Source organism: Fistularia commersonii, chromosome 10, assembly GCF_037954325.1.
Source record: "Fistularia commersonii isolate RoL2024-O1a breed Wild chromosome 10, RoL_Fcom_v1.0, whole genome shotgun sequence".
NCBI lineage: Eukaryota > Metazoa > Chordata > Actinopteri > Syngnathiformes > Fistulariidae > Fistularia > Fistularia commersonii.
In genome coordinates, this window is record NC_141293.1 from 20,332,243 (window position 1) to 20,354,418 (window position 22,176).

A 22,176-nucleotide genomic window follows, 5' to 3' on the forward strand; every position below is an offset into this window, starting at 1 on the left:
GCCTCTCTCACGCCTCGCAGAGGAGAGGTGCGGGCCTTCAGGGAGGAGGAGGAGGAGGAGGAGGAGGAGGAGGCTTCTGATCCAGAGCTCAGAGGCGTCCCTTCAAGGCAAGACAAGACAAGAAACATCTCGAGATGATCACAACAGTTCCCTGAGGTTGCACAACAGTTGCTGCTGCAGCTACATCACTCTTTAAATGAAGGGAAATCACTTTGGCTTTTTCCCAGACGAGTGTCGTACTGGAGGCCGAGAGGTCGCGAGCAGCCCGACAACAAGTCGACCCAACGTGTGTTGGACGCGTTAATACCGTCCGAAACAAGTTGCTCTTCATTCACGAGTATCACGGACTGGACTGTGGTTATGGTGATTTTAGGGGATTTTAATCTCTACTTTATTTAACCATCACAGTCAAATGGCCTGCACCCGCTTTAAATGAGCTAGCAAATTTCCGGTCTAAAATAAAATATTTACACTTTCGGAGGTTGTGTCCGAAAAGGCCCAAATTGAATGACATAATATCTATTTTTAGTCGAAGAAAGTCGCGGACCGTTGCCGGGTTACGGGAGTTGGTTTTTCTCTGCCGAGGTTTAGTCGGCTTCTTTTCCCAGTCAGGTTTAATGCATCAGGATTGTTACAAATGGCAAAACTCTTGATTCAGCTCATTCGTTCATTATCTTTACCGCTCGTGGTGCACTCAGGGTTGCAGGGTCTCTTTCTAAACTAACGTCTGTATTAAAAAATCATGTTCCATCATGAAAAACGAGGACCTTCATCATCCAGCTCTTTCAAGCCTCGTAGCAGGAACTTTAATCTGCGCTTCAATTTTTTTCAAGCGCCTCTTGAGATCGAGATATCATTTTTGTTTTTATTACTTATTCACTTTGTCTGTTTCGTCCGCATCCTTATATATTTATTTCTTTGCGAGATACTGACCTGGAGCCACCCTGCAAACACTTTGAGTGCTTCATTTATTGGTGGCGGAAGGTCTATGTAGAGGTAAAAAAAAAAAAAAGCAAAAATAAGAGCAAAAAAAAAAATTTCAATACTTTAGTGTAGCTACTTTACAGTAAATTTAATGAATCCATTAATCACATATGAGAACAATATTATTGCAAAAAAAGAAACTGAAATGTTGAAAGACAGTTTTCACTCATTGAGGTATCTGATAGCTGGGAGAAATTAAACATGTCTGGTAGCCGCTTAGCTTATTCCAGTCCTCATTCCAAGCACAACACAACATTATAGCATTTCTGCAGCATGAAGGCATTTAAAAATAGGGCTGTGGTCAGATGAGATAAAAATCATACAAATACATCTGTCATATTAAACATATCTAAATGTACACACACATTTGTACAGCTATAATTGTGAGAACATTTATGAAAACGAAGCATTTGCTTCCCTCTTCCCCTAAAACTGCACACACTGGGGTGCAAAACCCCTCACAAGCCTAAACTTCAAAATGAAAGCCTCAACTCGGAGAACGAACGGCGGTGCGCTGGCCGATACTTTAAAACTGGAATTGGTCCTCACAAACACTCAGGACCGCAAAGACACACGTCACCGTCGCTCGCGGTCAAACACGAATCAACACGTTCAGCTCAAAAAACGAATAACGCGATGGATCGGACAGCTTAAAAAGACCGAACACATTTCTGTTCGGGAGCTGTATGCATTCACGCAGCGGGCGGTCTCAACAGTGAACCGGCCGGCTCATTTTTTGGATCGCTAGAATATATTATTGAACCCGATAAACACACACATCTGTCTTGCTCTTAAACAACCATGATAAAAGTTTTACTCTCAATCTTTGGCAGCCTATTTGCAAGTGTTTTTAGTTTTGTACAGGTTAAAAAAGATCAGGCCGTGGCCCTCCTCTTGCTCGTATACTCTGAGGTGTGAAAAGTATCGTCCTTTCATTCCCAGTGCTGCTCACAGCCCCGTGTCCTGCTCGTCATCTTCCTCCAGCTGGGGCAGGAGCCGGTAATGTTCGCCGCCCAACGGCGGGAACGCGTTTCTGGGAGGGTTGTCGTCTTCCTCCGACGGAAGTGCCCCGGAGTCGCGGTCCAGCTGGCCGTCGGAGCTGCACTTGGCGTACAGCTCGCGGCGCCTCCCCTGGACGCCTCCCTCCTCGCCCTGAAGAATCCGGCCGCTTTTCAAGGTGAAATGGATGTAGCCAACGGGGACGGGCAGGGAGGCAAAGACTATGAGCATGACGATCAGAGCCAGGGCCCAGCCGGGGTACTCCAGAGTCATCTCAGAGGCCTGGACAGAGCAGGAGACAGGAGACACCACATGGACGGGCCGTTTCTGAGCCTGATGAACACGTGTCTATGGTTAGATCTGGAGCGGCAACATAATTCAAGACAGGGGAGTCAAGGTAAAGACAGACGCTCGTGGCCTGAAGTTCATGCTGGCTCTCAGCTTACGCTGCTTCGGTTCCAGGAAGTGTATGTTGGACCTTTGAAGACCATGCGCAGCAAGCTGGCAGCCAGAAGTCCTACCATCGCCAGCAAACACACATACTTCCAAAGATATTTGTACACCACTGGAGGGCGCCACTTCAGCATGACTTCGATATCGTCCAGAAACCTGCAGTGACAAGACACACACTCGATACATGATTCAGCGCGAGCGGGAAGCAAACGCACCCGGAGGGACAAACGAAACAAAGAGGCTCTCTTACCGATCCGTCCCGTAAACCCACGCCACACTGACGGTTTCGAAGATCACCACGATGACCAACGGCAGGGTCGCGGAGTAGTCGTCGAACATCGTCACAAAATAGTTGCCAGAGCGCTGGGTGAACAGAAGTCCGATCAAGAACCCCAAAGCGCAGCTGGACACTGGAACACCAAGCAGAGATGGACTCAGACGCACCGGAAGATACAGAGGAATTAAGACATCTGAGATTCAGCGGTTGTGACGTTATGACTGATTTTAGCAAACATTAGGAGGCTCTTGGCTAATAATCCTGTGATTAGTGCATTTTGGAGAGATGCTGAGAATACAGGGAGAAACTTCAGGGGCAATACAGGGGCAAATCTTCGGAGCTCCTTGTATTTCTTTCCCCCTCACTGTTCCTTGATGTTGCCCATTGTCATCGCTGATGTCGTCGTCTACGTGTCTGCTGTCTATTTATTCCTGGGTTTCATTTTGTCTTACGATATCCTGTCTTCTGCCTTTCTATTTCTATTTATATTCATATTTATTTCCTTTTTTTGACATAATAACTGTTACGCTGCTGTGACAAAGGAGTTTCACCTATGGGGATCAATAAAACTGATCTTCTCTTATACTTGTTGGTGAACACCAAAGTAGCAGAGAGGCTGCGACTTCTGAAAAAGTTATTGTGACTTTAAAAAGAAAACATACAATCAGGGCTGAACAATGTCAGACATCTGAATGTTCCCAGACATATGAGCTGTTTTCACACAACAGTGCCAGAAGAGTAACCTCACCAGTTTGATGTTTGCTTACATGCAATCAATTATTCTAAAAATATAGCTTCTTCTCCTCCTTTCAGCTTTTCTCTTCAGGGTCTCCACAGCGAGTCAACCTTCTCCATCTAACCCTATTCTCTGGATCCTCCTCTCTCACACCAACTACCTTCATATCCTCCCTCACTATGTCCATAAATCTTCTCTTTGGTCTTCCTCCAGACCTCTTGCCTGGCAACTCCAGCATCCGTCTACCAATATATTCTCTATCCCTCCTCTGTCCATGACCCAACCATCTCAGTCTGGCTTCTCTGACCTTCTCTCCAAAACATCTAACATGTGCTGTTCCCCTGATAGACTCATTCCTGATCCTCTCCATCCTGGTCACTCCCAAAGAGAACCTCAACATCTTCATCTCTGTGACCTCCTGCTCTGCCTGCTGTGTCTAGTCCTTGCAGCGTCGCTGGTCTCACCACAGTCTTGTACACCTTTCTAGTATATATCATTTTATTTTTCCCATTGTGGGATGATGAAAGACACATTCTATTCTAGTACATGTATTATATTGTTCTGAAATGGAGATGGGATGTCTAAACACACAAGCGTTGCCCATTTGATCTCTCACACACACGCACGCACACACACACACGCGCGCACGTGGTAGTGCTGTGATGTGAAGACATTTGCTACAACTCGAAGTAAAACATTCTATATTTTGCTTCTGTATCACTTCAAACAGCGTGCGTTGGCACGATAATCTCTGTATGAAACTCTTCTACACATCTTCTTCTGTATATTCGGTATAACGCCTTTCAAATGTGGCACGTGCCGGCAAGTATATCCATCCGTGATAGGCTGTTTTGTGCACGAGCCGGTTCTAATCTGATAAACATAAATGACAGTGCATGTTACCAGTGAGCAGGGTCCGGTGGCGTCCCAGCAGGCTGAAATTATCCATGAGCGGCGTCAGTATTCCCTGCATGGTCCCGAACATGGTGCTGAGACCCAGGTTGAGCAGCATTAGGAAGAAGAGCGTGGACCAGAAGGGGCTGGCCGGGAAGAGCGCCATCACCTCGGTGAACGCTATGAAAGCCAGGCCGGTCCCTTCGACGCCCTGGGCCCCCGCAAAGACAAGACACAGAGACATGTAGGACGGTTGGAATTTGTGTATCCCGTAGCAACAAGAGTGAGTATTCTTTGCAAGTTTATTCACTTTTACTTGACTTCACATGTAACTGTTAGCGCTCCAGTTATCTTTAATATCAGATCATTTATGCCCGGCCTTCCCAAACCCCTAAACCCAACCGTCTCTGTCCCGCTCTCTGGCTCTCTCTCTGAACCCCAGCCAGTCCGACCGGTCCAGGCAGAAGGACGCCCACGCTGAGCTCAGGTGTCCGCGGCCGCTGCCTTTTCATAGCGACCGAGATCCCGATCGGCTCTCTGATGTGATTTGGCACGACAGGAATAAAATCAAACTTGAATCCAGTTAAACCTCGACTTTCACACGAAGCAACATCGAGAGCATAAATGCACCTCGTGCACGTTTGCATTGCTTTGCGTGATGAGATGAAAACGCAGATGGCGGGCCTTCTGCATTTTCACTTTCTCATCGTATTGCATCCGTTTATGATCGTGAGTTTGAGATTTTCAAAAAAATGCATTTTTTAAAACCACTTGAAATTAGAATTGTAGGTCAAATGTCCAGTAATTAAACTCACTATTTGTAAAACAACAATGTACGCCGTACGTCCGTCCCACAATAGTGTTGTGCTTTTCCTAATTATATTCTTTCTCCTGGATGACACGAGGTGTCAGGACAGACTCTGGCCCCGACCTGGAGCCGGACGCCTGGTTTAGAGTTACCAATGTCAACAGGATGAAAAACTTCAAAGCGTTCCGCTCGACGGCCGCCGAGGTATTTTTGTTTGTGAACATACGGACGTCAATGTCAGGGGCCGGAAGTAAGATGCCATTTCACCTCCCTGATCTCGGCACAGAAACTCACTTACCTAATTGGAGCGAAAGACTTGAACGCATTTCTGGACGGATTGTCTCGCAATTTGAACGACCACTCGCCCTAAATGAGAAATTTGACGTACAGTTTTCCTCTCTGACCGCATGAAGTCACATACACTGTTCTTGTGTCGGTACATCCATGAAAAGTGCACGTTTCATTCTAAATGTTGTGTCTCAGTATCCGCCTAGCGCCTATTTTCCAAAGGGTCAGTATCTTTGTATCTTTTCCTGTGTTTTTTTAGTTTTGCCTTTCGCGGTCTCTGCTGGAGTCGTACAATATGCGGCACGACATGACATGTATGTTTTCAGTTCCCGCCTGGTAGATATTTCACAGAACCTCCCAGAGTTTTCAAGGGGTCCTGGGAACCGCCGCCCTCGGCCTCCTGACTTGCTGTTTATAGATGTTCCGTTTCAGCGACTTCTGTATTTTATCTCATAAACCTCATTTCTGGAAAAGCCAGTCGGGCTCGGACCGTTTAGCCAACCAGATGAGAAAAACTCTCGTCAAAAAATGAAATGCCGAACGATGAGGAAAGAACATTGTTACGTCGCTGATTTCTCAGTTGGAAGCAACAACTGAGAAATACAGTTTCGCCAGAATTTCACCTTATTCATCTCTTCCTCGAGACTGCAGTCGGTGATATTCGGAGCCAACGTGGTGCCGTAGTGTTCGTACCAGTCTCTGTACTCATTGATCGTCACAGAGTTCGGATCGCTCATGTTGAACCAAGGCCACCAGTGCTGGTCATGGCCGTGTGACGCCATGTCGCTTAGCAAACCAAGATTTCTGGCACAGAGTTAGATACAAAAAGATGTAAGATGGGAAACAGTTGAGAAGAAAAGTCACTCCTGCCGATCTAACGGACAGTTCTGGTTTGGTATTTAACTGTAAATGAGCGCCTGCCGACTATTGTGATTTACAAATTCAATGAATTAATCCAACCGTCTTCTGCCGCTTATCCAGTGTTCAATGAAATTCATAATGAATACAATTAAACTGTGACCCCCCCCACCCCCCCAGACCACAAGGGGGGTGGGAGGGGGTCTTACATGACACTGAATACATAGGGAACTGATGAAGAAAGAAAAAAACATAATCACTCTAACATTGTTTTTTTTCCCCTTGGTAGTTCATTCACTTCATAAGTAGGTGGGTTATTATGCAGGAAAACTGTGATATAAAAACAAGATAGATACTCAGCCACGCAGCGCAGTGCAATGTTCTTGGCCCGGAACCCAAGCACGACAAAAACCACGAGCGAGGCCAGCACCGACGTCATGTAGTTGATGCCGGAGACCAACAGGGCGTCCCTGTGGCAGTTGTTGTGGACTGGGTTGTAGGAGGAATATGCGATGACGGAGCCGTACCCCAGACCCAGGGCGAAAAACACCTGCGTGGCTGCCTGACGCCACACCTGCACATTACCCCAGATTTCAAGCTGAAAAAAAGAATCAACAGAATAAACACGCGCAGCGGACAGATGTTTAAAAGCCTAAACGGGTCCTTTTACTTGAACGAGAGATGCGGCTCTGAGACCGGGCCGATTCGACGGACGCGCATTCACCTTCGGGTAAAACATGTATGTGATTCCTTCCACGGCACCGTCCAGAGTCAGACCTCTGATGAGGAAAATAAAGAGGACCACGTAGGGAAAGACCGAGGAGAAGTACATCACCTGGGAAAACACAGGAAAAAAGGAGGGGAAGTGTTTATTTCTGCACCAATAGGTGATGCGTGACAGGAGCTTGGCTGTTTAACGGTATCATCTCAAAACTTCTTCTTCTTCTTTCGGTTTTTCCCTTCAGGTGTCGCCACAGCGAGTCCACTTTCTCCATCTAACCCTATTCTCTGGATCCTCCTCTCTCACACCGACTACCTTCATATCTTCTCTGCTAATAACAACACATCGCGGGACCAGGTTGCACACATCAGTGTGTCCTTTTAAGAACGCAATCTTCCTGTTGACCTCAACACAAAGAGGACTATGAAAGGGAATTTTTAATCTTTCTTTTGAAATGTAATTATCCTGATATCATAAAAATGGCATAAATTTCATGAAGATTTGTAAATATTGCTTTTTTTATTTGCCGTCAACATGCTTGAAAACAACTAAACTTAACTAAACTCTGGACACATTTAATAACAACCTTCTCAACACAAAACTGCAATAATCATTTCCAGTTGGACTGTTCAATTAATATTCATTCACACGAATGCAAAACATTTACTAAAATCATACAAAAAAAGTCCAACACACAGTATATTTTATACCAAGCTATCCTATGATTACTGATGAACCGGGTCTGAATAAAAATATTGTCCGACACGGGCGGAGAGAATAAAAAAACATTTTACCTTTGCAGAAGACTTGATGCCCTTGATCATGGCAAGAGCAACTATTGCCCACGCAGCCAGGAGGCAACCGGTCATGATGGGGTTCAACTCTCCCGACTCTTGGATGGAGTCGGAGATGTCCAGCGCTTTCCGAAACCAGAAGAACGACGTGGGAGAGCTCCGTGCACATTCTTCCGCTGACGATTCAGAGCGGACAGAACCCTTAAAATGGCGTTTTCTGGGTTTGATCATTCAGCGCTGAACAGTCACACTGGAAGAGCGAGCACCTGTGTCGTTGGCGAGTTCGTCGATGGGACACCGGTTCCACGGCAGAGGGTACTGGAAGGAATTGCCCAAGTAGAACAGGCTCCAAGCGATGATCACGTTGTAGTAAAGAGCCACGTAGAAACAGACCTGAGCGGGGAGGAGGAGGACTATGAACGACCGACGCTCGGATCGACGTTACGATCTAGTTTGCCGTTTTGTTATTTTTTACCTGCTGCACAAACACCTTTGTCCTTCACACCCTTCTAAAAACAATACAGTAGATGTTTCACCATAAAAATACTGTGAAATTTAATAAAAGGCCCTTGTGCTCTACTGTAATTTCAAATGGCTCAGATCACTGATATGAATTTGACTTTGCTAACACAGATTTGAAACGGAAATGATAAAAGCCCAGCGTGAGAATCTCTCAAGACCTTAAAATAAACAAACCCTCCCCATCAAACACGCCCTCGACCCCGAACCCCCGAAACAACGCATCCTCGGGCCGTCGCGTTCACGTCTCCCAACGGCCCGACGACCGGCCGCTTTAGCAACACTGACATGTGGCGTTTGGCCATGAAGCCGAACATCTGTGAAGGAGAGGGACGGCCACCCTGCCGGCCTCCGGCACGGGACACCAATCTTTAAACGCTTGAATCAAAACCGAAATGGGTCGTGTCGCCGACGAGCATTTAGAAAAACGAGCAACACAGAGCGCACGGAGAGGTGGTGTTGACGCTTTGCTCGCTGGCTGTGCATCACGTGGGGCAGAGGGCCGTTACGTAACAAACTGTAGGCGTTACAAGGCCGTGCCTCACGTTACCGCGTGTCAGGATATTCCCGTCATCCGCCAGATATGGACACGGTTTAAATAAAAAAGAAAAAAGGACTTGTTTACAGAGAAGTGAAAAATGAGGCCTTGCTGTAGATGTGATGGCTTTTTACAGAAAAGGACGACGTTCATGCTTTGGAATGCACTCGTTCAAAGTCTGTGAGATGATGAATCCTCTTTAAATACAATACTTGAACACAGCACGAGGCGCTCCGCTGAGATTCGATGAGGAGTTTTGCTTATTGATTTCTGAAGAGTGTCACAGTTATAAGCACTTGATTCTCACGGACGGCACAACATTAGCAAATTCAGCCGCCGTACGTAACCCATCATGGATGAGCCGTGAGCAGAAGGCAGCCGCACGAGCGGCGCCACGGGCACTTAGGTGCCCGGCGGTTTGCTCAACGGCGTTTTGACAGGCTAGGGGTCGAACCTGAAAGATTCAGATTCAAGCTGACCGCTTTAGCCATCTGAGCCACGCTGCCCTCTGCGCTCTAGATTCCCACATTCAGCGAATTTCACAGGGAGGCAGCAGAGCCAGAGTGCAGTGGCTGAACCTTCTGGATCACGGTATCTCCCTGCAAGGGAACATAAACATGCACATGCACACACACACAAACACACACACACACACACACACACACACACACACTATTTAAGATGAGCCTCACCAAGCAGCTGGAGTAGCCAATTCCAGACAGTTTGGGGGAAATGTGCTTCCACACACCGATGCTTCCCTGCCGAATGCTCTGGCCTGCTGCCAACTCCATAAAAAACAGGGGAACTCCGATGACCAGCAAAAGAAAAACATACAGCAGCATGAAGGCCCCTGGAAGGAAGGCGAGAAGGAGAGGAGGATCTCACTCGATGAGGAAATCTCCACGCCGCACCCGGTCAGCGTTACGGCGCAAAATGGACTTCTGCTCGGATGGAATGAAGATAACATGTGCAATATTCTTCTTCTGGTCAACATCGATGTGTACATACACCACACACAGATGCTTCCACTTCTATAAACTCATTGAGAAAAAATTACATTATGGTCAATTTAATACTGATTAAATTGCGTAATGGCCTCGTCATCTTGTGATAGGCAGATGGACAAAAATTACACAAACATTCTTTTTTGTGCAAAGAACATGAAAATAATATAATTTGAAGATTCTAGGCCGTGTTTTGTTTAGCGACAGCTGCCATACCAGGCCGCTGGAAACAAAACAATTTAAAGAAAATGTCACGTTAACAACACCAGATGTTGCAGGTCCGCGATCGCACAGCGACACGCAAATGTGGAGTATTTTTAGTCCGATCGGACCAAAGCTAGACAAGAACCGTCCAAATGATTGTAAACAATTGGGCCGGAAACCCGAGTCTGCGGTTGTGAGACCATCGGGACTGGCTGGATTTATCCTCCGGCGGGACCCTTATGATAGTATGATAGAGAACGTACGTTTTGCTGTGTTTTCAAGCACAACATGGGCCAACAGACTCCCTGCACCGGTGAGTTTGCTGTGAAAAGGACTAGCGGTGTTACAGCGTCCTAAACTTACGACTTTTGGGTAATAAAAATACCGATAATCCTACGATCAAATTGTCTCCGATGGATAATCGGTATCAGAGAAAAGCGCTTTTCCAAGTTACATGGAATCAACTTTTTTAGATATGGAGATGTTTTAGGTTTCCTTATTTCTCCAGTTACTAGCATTCATATTTTACTGACTAGTTCCAGACCAAGGAACATGCTGCTAAATCATATGTATTATCTATTATTTGCTTTTTGGGACACTCACCTCCACCGTTTTGGTGGCAAAGGTACGGGAACCTCCATACGTTCCCTAAGCCGACGCTGAAGCCAACCTGCGCTAGAACGTATTGGATCTTGGAGTCCCATGCCGGTCGGTCACCGTCGTTCCCTTCAGCCTCGTCCCCGTCGTTCATGTCGGTGAGCTGGGACTGAGACCGGCCTGCAGCCAGCCAGCTTTGCTCTTCGCTGCCATTGAGCGGCGGCTTCTCCGTCTGGACGGGAACAGAGAAGCTCAGATCATCGAATGAGGACACAGTCTGATCCAGCTGGAATTTGAATGTGAGGTGATGCTTAGGACAATACCAAGGTTTCATTATGGTTACTGAAAAATACTGCCGCATCACAACAATATAACGTGCACGGTGTTTCTCAGCCGGTGCAAAAAATTTGTATCGCCGGTAATAAGATTTGCTATTCGGTGCCCGAAACCACGTGTCCGATCGTAGGCGGCGGCGCATTCGATCAAGCGTTACCACATCTTGTATTCCATCCAAAATGGAGGGAGCGAAGTCTCAGCGCGCTGAAGTGAAATGGTTTCTGAAGTGTTAAGAGATTTTATCCGACTGAGTTTGTAACCTTGATTTTGCTGATCGTTCTTAACTCCGCATTTCTACCAATACATACTATCTTTTGAGTTAAATAGATTTAAGCTGATTGAATTATTGGTTGACTAAAAAAAGGATCTTTTGATGATCTCCTTTAATTTGTCACTTTGATACAAAAGAAAACAGCCGGTGGAAAAGGAGTTGGTCACTTTCAGTGCGGACTGGACAGCTGGCGTCCTGCTCTGTATTATCATGTTACGTTGTGAGGCAGCAGCATTTATGATTTGCTAAGTAGCCACCCCCGAATTAAACATGGTGAGGAAGGGAGACATGGTGTTGCCAAACCTCTACTGGCAAGAAAAAATTCCGCCTGTCACACATTGTGTTGCCAACAACTGAACAGGACCGCCAAATGTCGGGGTATATTTCAAAAACTAAGAATATCTTGGAGTGTTAGAGAGCTGGACCAACTCTAGATTTTCACAAAATTGTCTCTCCATCAAGTTTCATGAACACGTGACTCATATTTTCACATTTTCAAACAGCGCAGAAAGCCTCTTGGCTGCGATGATTATATGTAATGTGCTTGCGGTCCGATGGGACCGAAGGGGGTGAAGAAGGGAGTGGGTCTTGCGCTTATTCGGTAAAGTGTAACACGCGCTGGGAGCTCTGGCCTCCCACCATCACCTGCCGTGTAAAAACACCATGGCAACGGACGTGCTGGAACTCATTCCACAACAAGAGGGCTGTGTGGCGCGAAACACACCAGTCCTACCGACGAGTAAATAGATAAATCTTCTTCTGCTTTCGGCTTTTCCCTCTGGGTGTCGCCACAGCCAATCCACCTTCTCCGTCCAACCCTATTCTCTGGATCCTCCTCTCTCACACACACGATCTTCACATCCTCTCTCCCGACGTCCATCAATCTTCTCCTCGGTCTTCCTCCAGACCTGCGATTCCAGCATTCGTCTACCAATATATTCGCTATCCCTCCTCTGTTCATGACCCAACCGTCTCTGTCTGGCCTCTGACTGGGAAACAGCAGAGCTGCACCACATGGCACCACGGCAGCGCCTGGCGGTTATCAAAAAAATAGTTAAAAATCAACATTAAAAAAAGAAAAGAAAAGCGACAAGCTCATTGTTTGCTGACAGAGCAGACGTGTGAACATCAGATGCAACTGGACTCCAAATTCTCACCGGCCTCCTTATCAGGCTCCAATTATGGAGCTCTCACCGGTGACCTGGCAGTTTACGTGTTTGGAACAAACGTAGTATCGGCTTGTAAAAAAAAGGAACATTTTAATGGCGGAATGAGACTTCGGAAACGTTAAACTGTACACGGATTCCCACCTCTGGAAACTCACACATAATGATCTCGATACATTCAGTGAAGTCATCGGTGCCGAACACGTGCCAAGTTTTTCAGTTACACTCGGAGACTCTTGATATGCATTGAATTAAATGATCTCATAATGCGAAACGCAATCTTTTCGGGAGCAATAAGGCTATATGTGTACACACATTAACACAGCAGCGCGGCAAAATGAGAAATACACCCGCGAGCAGAAGAGCGAGAAGAAATAAAGCGAGGGGCGGCTCGGCTCTGGCTGACGAGGGGTTAGTCTTGCGAGGGCCGTGGGGGGGGAGGGGGTCCACCGGCGGTGTAAGGATTACATTGGCTCACGCCGTGGGAGGTGCTGAGGTGCACGAGGAGGACATGTGCAGGATAAAGTTGGAACAGGACTGGAGCAATGCTTTGGAGGAGTATTGCAGAATAAAGTGTGTGGCAAAACACTCCATTCATCTCCTCGCTGTGAAGGTTTTGGATCAGAAAAGCTGAAATACGACAAGAACCTGGATCACTCTCTTTGAACACAAAGTTGTTTATGCAAAAAGATGTTCATATATGGGCACGACAAGTTATATGGGGACACCTCCAGAGTCAGGTGACCTTGGCAAGTGATTCAACAAGGTAAACTGAAGCAGTATCAGCATTAAGACTCATAACTGATAATGCTAGTGAGTAACCTTGACGATATAAACCAAGCTTTCAATCCGAGGGGAAAAAAAACACCTTGGAGAAAGACTTGCCGAGGCGACAGTCAACCTCGAGGGTGGCGGCGGACGAAGTACCCTTTGACGGAAAGTTTGATCCGTTTAAAGGTTGTTTTTCTCTTGTAAATAAAAAAAATCCATGCTCAGTTTTCCATTCTTTCTTTTGTATGAAAAAGTTTGTAAACCATTTCTTTGATCTAAATACAAATTTTCCCACGAACACAAGACATAATTTAATTACACTGCTAGTAGTATGGACTGTCTTTTTTTCAAATTCTCTGGTATTTCTTGTTTACTTACACAGAATTTGTTTTCCCTAAAATTACAAAACAATATTCAACTCAATTATGACAGTAATTCAATGTCATTCAGGTCAATTTAAATCTCATTTCTTACCTTTAAATGGAAAACCAATGAATTCCAGCCTATAGGTGGATCAATCTTAACAGATTAAATCAACTATCAATTAAAAAACCTACAGGGCCCTTTTATGTTCTGGATGCTCACAGTCAATTTTCCATCGCGATATAGTTTTGAACACACGCGCACAAGCACACGCACGCACACACGCACGCACACACACGTATATGTTGACACGCTTTAACATGTCTCTATAATGCCTGATGATTACTGTATTTCACAATAATACCATTTTGTTGCTGATAGGGTTGAAATCTGTTGCATTCATACGTGCTGGTGGCTGGCGACCTGCGGTCAGGACGCCAATCTGTGACAGAGGTGGAGGGGAAACATGAGTGGAAGAGCAAACTTAAGTTTTGTTAATCTCAGTAGAATATTGCATGGTTTTGTTTAGAAGTGGAGCCCAAATGATATTGGTTCAATGAGAATGACTAGAATGGAATAACCTGGAACGGCCACATTGCAAATATATCGCCATGGCCTCCTTCAATTTCGAGTGTTAATGGCTCCACACTTGACATTGTTGCGGGGAAGCTGGCCAGTATTGAAACCAGTCAGAGTACAGGAACGCCTCCAGCAGCCGTCAATCACAACTGACGGGCTTGATGGTACAACCCATCAGATCGAAACGTGTTGCACAAAGTCTTATATAGACCCCAGATAAGGATCTGCAGAGTTAAAGGACATTTGAGCAGATTTCTCTGGTTGCCGCACTAATTTTAAACAAGAAGTAAATCAGAGATTGACAATATGAAAATATGTATATATTTTCAAGTCACACTGAATGTTGATGATGCACTTACGTGAGGAGCCAGGCTCATATCTTAAAATAATAATATATATACCTATGAGTCGCCAACCACAGCCAAAGTTGTATCAACACGGTGAACTAAATCCTCTGCTGCTGCTGTTACTTCCTCTGCTAATGTTGCTTGATATCCTCACGGGACCAGACACGCAGTGCAAATCTGAAATTCTTCAGTATTTACCCAGAAAGACGGTGTGTGTCGATATCACCGCCTTTAAGCAACCGGTGCCAAAACGAGTAACCGTCGACAGAATTACAACATCACTCCCGTGGCATCATGGTAAGTTTGAGCGAAGATGTGTTTATCAGGCGATGAAAACATTTCTTGTTGAAGAAACAGCATTTGATGCAGAATGTATGTTACAGCAGAAACAATGACATTTGAAAGTTTTGGGTTTGGTTGCTGCAGTCAAAAACAGACAAAAATAAAATCGCCTACTGTAAAAAGGAAATGCGGATGTTTTGTGAATTGGCCTCCATATTTGCTGTCGAGGCCACGACTATCAAAGACAATTATGAAAAGTGAAAACAATGGAAGTTGCTGTTTTTCCATAAATGTATTAGCACAACGTATTAACAAAACTATTGACTGTATGAAGACATGGTCCTCAAGAGTTGCTTTTGATACTTTTCTGATCTAATTTTCATATCAGACTAATTTACGGTTTTATGTAAAAAAACAATATTCCTGAAGTAAATTCACAAAATATATATGCAAAATACACTAATTCATTATCAATGTGACAAAAGAGAGACACGCCTATATGCATCCGTGTAATAAAGTTGTGTTTAAAATATGGATTTTGACATGAAAAATCCCTTGTAGATGTTCATTATTTCAATTTTATTGGTTAACAGCCAACAAAGTCCTCTCCAGTCAGTTTCAGTTTAGTTGAAATGTAACACTTGGGAGCGGTTTGGTTTTCATACAGAAATAAACGTCAGTCCCATAAATTACAGAGAAAGACATGTGTTAATGGTAGTTAATGCGTTTTAATGTTCATCATTAATCAATAACTACCGCTGCCCAATGCCACAGATTTGACATAGATTTGTTTTAAGTGCTTAAGAAGAGGTTCCTCGGCTGCACCGACATAATCGGTGTACTTCAAACGGTACTGCTATTTTCTAAAATAAAGCATAGAGGAAAAAATATATCTGTAGTTGTCAACCTTGCTAGTAATGTAATAATAAAATGTTATTTTCAGATATTTTTGAGTTGCAAATGTATCTTCTGTTTTTCATGCTGAACCAATGTGTACCGTATCCGAAGACATTTCATTCGCCACACATCGGATGACCAATGAACTAATTAGGATTCATATCCACAAGTATCGAGATCATAATTTGCAGGCCGTGTCTACCAGTGGTAAAATGACCAAAAGACACTAATCGGTGCCAAAACAAAAGGGACTCACCCTGTGCAGCGTGAGCTGGTACTAAACTGTGAAAAATAAAAAAGCTCCCCTATGTCTTTGTTTGTTGGATTCAAACCTAGTTTCTTGTCTATTGACTTTTGAATATTGATATGCATCTGAAACAAAATTAGTGAATACAGCAAGCAACAAGGGGGATGCGCAGAATTGTGGCAACTATAGAGGGGTAAAGTTGATGAGCCACACGATGAAGTTCTGGGAAAGAGTAGTGGAAACTAGACTGAGAGCAGAAGGAAGACTATCGGCCAGAATGAAAGGAAAGGTGTACAAGACAGTGGTGAGACTGGACTAGAATGGACTAGAATCCCTTACAATGACCAAAAGACAGGAGGCAGAGCTAGAGGTCGCAGAGATGAAGATGTGGAGGTTCTCTTTGGGAGTGACCAGGATGGAGAGGATCAGGAATGAGTCTATCAGAGGAACAGCACATGTTAGATGTTTTGGAGAGAAGGTCAGAGAAGCCAGACGGAGATGGTTGGGTCATGGACAGAGGAGGGATAGAGAATATATCGGTAGACGGATGCTGGAATTGGAGCTGCCAGGCAAGAGAAGACTTATAGATGTCATGAGAGAGGATATGTAGGTAGTTGGTGTGAGAGTGGATGGAGAAAGTGGATTCACTGTGGCGACCCTGAAGGGAAAAGACCACAGGAGAAGAAGAAGAAGAAGAAGAAGCAAGCAATGATACTACTCAATATAGAGTGCATGTTGGAGCACAATGACTTATTTTCCCACAATATATGTACACACACACACACACACACACACACACACACACACACACACACACACACACACACACACACACACACACACACACACACACACACACACACACCAAATAATGCTCTGGAGACTATGGAGGCTTGTGTAGAAGTTATTCAGAAAACATTTTAATGGTTTGATGCAATCAACCTAGCTTCCCCCGACGAGGATGCTTTCGTTTTGCAAAAACCACCTCGACTCAATAACTTTTTTATGCTCATTTGGCTCCTACGGACTCAAATAGCAAGGAAACCTTACAACGCCACAACAAACTCAGTGTACAGTAATGAGGAGTTAACCCACAATTTCAGCAGCCCTAATATTTTCTGATGCTGATGGAGTTCGGACCCATCAGCATTTATCGCATGGTCAAACACCCATGAAACTAAAGTAGCAGTATGAGATGATGTGTATACAAGCAATAGCAAAACACTTGTTTCATATGTTTATGTATTACGTGGCTGAATGTCGAAGACATCAGTTATTTGTGTAAGTACTTCTCAGTTTACCTTCAGTCCTGCCCTGCACAAACAACAAGGACAAAGCCCCTTTCATGACTGTCGCCCCTGCAAACAGGCAGCGCTACATGTCAACGTCAAGCAGGTCTGGGCAAAATGGAAAAATCATGATAGCCCGTATTCAGGAGTTGGCGTTGTTACATAAAATCTACGTAGGAATGCGCAGGCATACGTCAGACGTACTGCATAAAATAATAATGAGAGGTAGTTTCTTGCCGCTGAATGCCGTATTTGGAAGCCTCTCAAGAGACATATAAATATCATCTGACTCGACATAAACAGTCTGATCTAGAGTCATTTAAAATAAAGTGTAACAGTTAAAAAAGGTAGAGTATTTTGCTCCCACTTTCCTAATCGTTTCCTCTTCATACTCTTGCAACTGATCACGTTCCACTTTCAGGTGGTTTTTTATCTATTATTATTATTTATTTCTTTATTAAATACTCACAATTTTGCACAATTTGCAAAAAAGTAATTTCTTTCCTCCGGAATTTTCACGGCAAAGCATGAGGTTATGAAAAAAAGAAAAAAAACTATGTAATGTGAATAACGTTTGATTTATGGTTATGCATTGTGTCGTGATAAAGCCTGGTCTTCAAATGAACCACCAGAGTTGTTTTGATGGTGAAAGTCTCAATGTCTCTGCAACTGCGTTCTTCAACCCGCGCAAGAAAAGGAGAAATCACAACCTTCAGTCGCTCTCAGCTCATCACTGTCGCTTTCAAAATGATTAAAACCGATCCAAAGATAATCTCAAAACAATGGAACAAAAGCAGCGAAAAGTAACGAAGAATGGCGCCACGGTCGGACTGTGCAGCTACACCTGGCGTTTTAATTGGACATTACATTTTATTTTACACAACATTTGCAGAAAACAAAGACATAAATTTAAACACAAGAAAGATAAACAAACCAGAGGGAAACACAGTCCAAAAAGTATCGTATCATTCAAAATATAAAATGATGTGCCGTACAGGGATCTGTGCTGCATTATTGATTTCGATAAGGTAACTTCATATAATAAATATCAGTGAGTGTGTGTGTGTGTGTGTGTGTTGTGTGTGAAAACTCTTGAGAGGAAGTCAGATTTGGTGTTGATATTCAGAGTCAACCTATCCTTCCACCAGTTGCAAACTCCCGGAGAGATAATCTATAGCTGTTATCAGTTTGGATATCGATCTGAGGAGCCTCATGACGACGCACACGCGTGCACACATACCATGCTGAGCGCAGCTCCAAGACTGGAGTCGAGTTTCCGCGAGTTCTGAGGTCGGTTCCTGCTGCGCGTCACTGCTCTGGCGCTCCCTGCAAGATCTACTGGTAAACTTTTCCTGCTTTGAGTTTTGTTGAGGATTCTGTAAAAACCAAACCAAAACAAGAGCACGCGTCGGTTACTTTCACACACACACTTGCCCGCTCGTGTTAGGACACACACTCGTGTTGGGCAACGAGAACGACGGGATGTTTCTTTTGCAGGAGCCAATGAGGAGACCGGAGGGCCACGAAGGGCCCTGCCCACGGCCGGACCGCGTAAAAATACACACACACACACACACACACACACACACACACACACACACACAACCACACACACAACCACACACACACACACACACACACACACCGACTGCCGGATCGGATGGCGGCCTGAGGTTCGCAGGAAGGCGCGGGCAGTTTGATTTTTCTTTTCGCTCTTTATTATTGCGCCGTTATTTGGTCACTTACGGCTCCAGGGCGTGCAAGCGCGGACACACACACACACACACACACACACACACACACACACACACACACACACACACACACACACAAGTAAATACGAAGTTTTTAATGAAGGAAACGAAGTTGCTTTCTATGACACATCCAATTCAAATAAAAATGGAATTCAAATAAATGATAATAGGGAGAGACCACTGAGCTTAATCACTAGATGGTTTCAGGCGGTGATTCAAATATTAAATAGAAATATTGAAGTATGGAAAGATTAAAACTTTTAACCGTTTTGTTGTTGCGAAGGTTTTGCGTCGGCGTGACACTGTGACGCAAGAAACAAATAACTCATTAACTACTCGACAAATAAATAAATGTGCATAAATGGAATGATTTCTACAGGAATAATTAGCCATGAATGAATTACATCGCAACAAAGGGTACATCAAATGTGTTATTTTCCTTCTGTACTTCATTTTTGACTTTTTTTCTCAAAGGAATTCATGAAGTAAAATAAAATAAGAAATAATTTATCAAGTGTAACAAACAAATAAGTAAAGGATCTGAAGGTGGTTGGTGTGAGAGAGCAGGATCCAGAGAGTGGGTCAGATGGAGAAGGTGGACTCGCTGTGGCGACCCCTGAAGGGAAAAGCCCAAAGGGGAAGAAGAGGAAGAAACAAAAAGTAAATAAATAAATGACACCAATAAAATAAACACATTTATGGCATAAAAGAGCCCCCACACATATAGCAACCGCAGGACAAAAGAAGCCTCTCAGATGAGGGGAGAAACGACCTCAAGTGAAGAAATTCAAGCGCAGTTGCCACGACAAGAAGACTTTTAAAAGAATTCACTGCGACCCGGATGACCGAGATCCTGCGCAGGAAATCAACATATGGTGGACGGGCTCATTCTTTTCTGGAGCGATCGCATTCCAGTGAAGCCAAGCGCTGGATTTAATGCAAACACATGTCATCCCTGCAGCCACCGGGCCGTGGCCTTCTGACAAGGTCCTGAAGCTGATCCCGCCGTGCACGAGAGAGAGAGTGAAGGATGATTTACAGTGAGGTGGAATGTCAGTCATGGTTGCTGCACAGCTGATCTCAGTATGTTAGCGTTCAAATTTACTTCCTCGACCACCTGTTGGCTGAATGTAAGCAAATCACGAGGTGAACGAGAGGCAAGAATGTGCAGCGGCAAGCCGTGTAGTAACTAGTGTGGCTGAACTCGGCGACAATAATACAATATTACCGAAATCTATTCTTTTTGCAATGAGAACATTCAAAACACGATGTAAAACTGAATAACAGTAGAAAAAAAACAATTCAAAATGCTTACTTGGACAGACTAAATACAAAAAGCCTCAAAATGGACAATGCGAAAAGTTAAAAAAATCAAAAACTCATTTAAAATGTATTTTAATGTATTAAAATGTATTTTGCCTTTCTAAGGCAGAGTTCCTTACATTACATTAAATTGCAGTTATTTGGCAGACACTTTTATCCTAAGCGACTTACAAAAAGTGCAATTCAGTCACTGAAGGTCTGAAGTACCAGTAGTCAGAAGTCAGAAGTGACCACTCAACCCAATAGGGGGTATATATATATATATATATATATATATATATGACATGATTATGTTTTATCTATCTAAAACACAGTGTTGTGTGGTCCATAATGTTTTTTAAAAAGGTTTATATGAGTTATATGAGGGGGATCCCAAGAATTCGGAATATTTGCACACACACTCTCAAGGCTGACAGATACACACTACAGGAAAAACGCTGTCACTGATGTTTGGTGACAGCAAACCTGATGTTGAACTATATATATATATATATATATATATAAAACTATATATATATATATATATATACAATATATAATATATATACAATATATATATTGTGTATATATATATATATATATATATATATATATATATATATGTGTGTGTGTGTGTGTGTATTGATTCAAGTGTACATTTCATATGGGAAAAATTAAAAAAATACTGTTTCTCTTCATCCTTCATCATTGTGTGTGTTGTACATCAGGAGTTTTACAGTCACCTGAAAAGCACCTTGAATTTCATCATGTCGATGCACTGTGTTGATCTCATGAGAGTAGTTAGACGGAGAAGGCCGATGCACTGTGGCGGCCCCTGGACGGAAAAGCTGAAAGAAGAAGAACAAGAAGAAGCTGATATAATGAGAATAAAACCTCTATTCCGTTTTATTATATACCATACATTGGTCCAGTTGTAGTGAAAAGAAAGAGTTAAAGAAGGTCATTTTTGTCAAAATTGTCACTATCATAGACACTAAGATCATGGATATAGTAATAATAATAATTTATCCTTCATTAATCCCCATGGGGAAATTGGTTCTCTGCAATGAAGCCATCGTGGATGAACCGTGAGCTGCAGGCTGCAGGGAGCAGCGAGGGCGTCTGCGTGTCGCTCAGCATCACTTGGACACCAGACGAGGAGCTCAGAATCCGACCGGGAATGTTGGCTTCCAGAGACGGTCGCTCGACCTGCAGCGCCACGCCGACCCGTGTGGACTCGATAATAGCAGAATCATAAATGTATTTGTTTGGAGCTGAAGCTACTAGACAGAAGAACGAGGAAGCAAAGTCTACTTTGTGCACGTGAGGACCTGCTGGGGTCACTGTTTACCTCTTCATCACACTCAGAAATAGTGACACTGTCATCTCCACCAATCAACTCTTGATCTGCACGGCTCATTACTGGACCACACAGGTGGAGTTTTTCTTATCAAATGTACTTTCTCATTTAGGTAATAAAAAAGACATGCAAAAATCTCTGGATAAATAAAAAGTACACAAATAAATAAATAAATGAAATTAGGGCAAATGTTAAGATAATTCCTCAGAGTTCATAGATGATAAACCCTTCCATCCATCCATCCATCCATTCATCATCTGCCGCTTATCCTGCACTCAGGGTCGCAAGGGATGCCGGGACCTATGAGATGACAAATGAAAAAGTCAAAAAAGAAAAGTATGTTGAATTGGACTGAACTGAAAATGAAATAATGTGAGTGTAGACGCATGGCAACAACCTGAAAAAGAAACCTTACCATCCTCCGAAAATGATATGGAAATGATTCAAAATTGCCAACAACTTCAAATCACCTCAAAATGCCACATGAAAATAAAAATGAATGGAATGGAAACCCCCCCAAAACACACACACACACACA

The 22,176-nt window shown here is 43.9% G+C and overlaps 1 protein-coding gene across 1 annotated transcript; it reads right to left on the bottom strand.

Annotated features, from left to right (window-relative positions):
* Nucleotides 1-1,051: 1,051 nt before the first annotated feature.
* Nucleotides 1,052-18,680, bottom strand: slc6a16a (solute carrier family 6 member 16a). The gene is made up of 12 exons (XM_086154321.1): nucleotides 18,463-18,680; nucleotides 10,681-10,906; nucleotides 9,562-9,719; nucleotides 8,079-8,205; nucleotides 7,813-7,988; nucleotides 7,022-7,132; nucleotides 6,654-6,895; nucleotides 6,063-6,243; nucleotides 4,353-4,554; nucleotides 2,687-2,846; nucleotides 2,430-2,592; nucleotides 1,052-2,265 (listed from the first exon to the last, which is right to left on the bottom strand). The coding sequence occupies exons 1-12, from the start codon at nucleotides 18,463-18,465 to the stop codon at nucleotides 1,933-1,935; spliced, it is 2,082 nt and encodes a 693-aa protein (XP_086010447.1). The 5' UTR covers nucleotides 18,466-18,680; the 3' UTR covers nucleotides 1,052-1,932.
* Nucleotides 18,681-22,176: the final 3,496 nt, after the last annotated feature.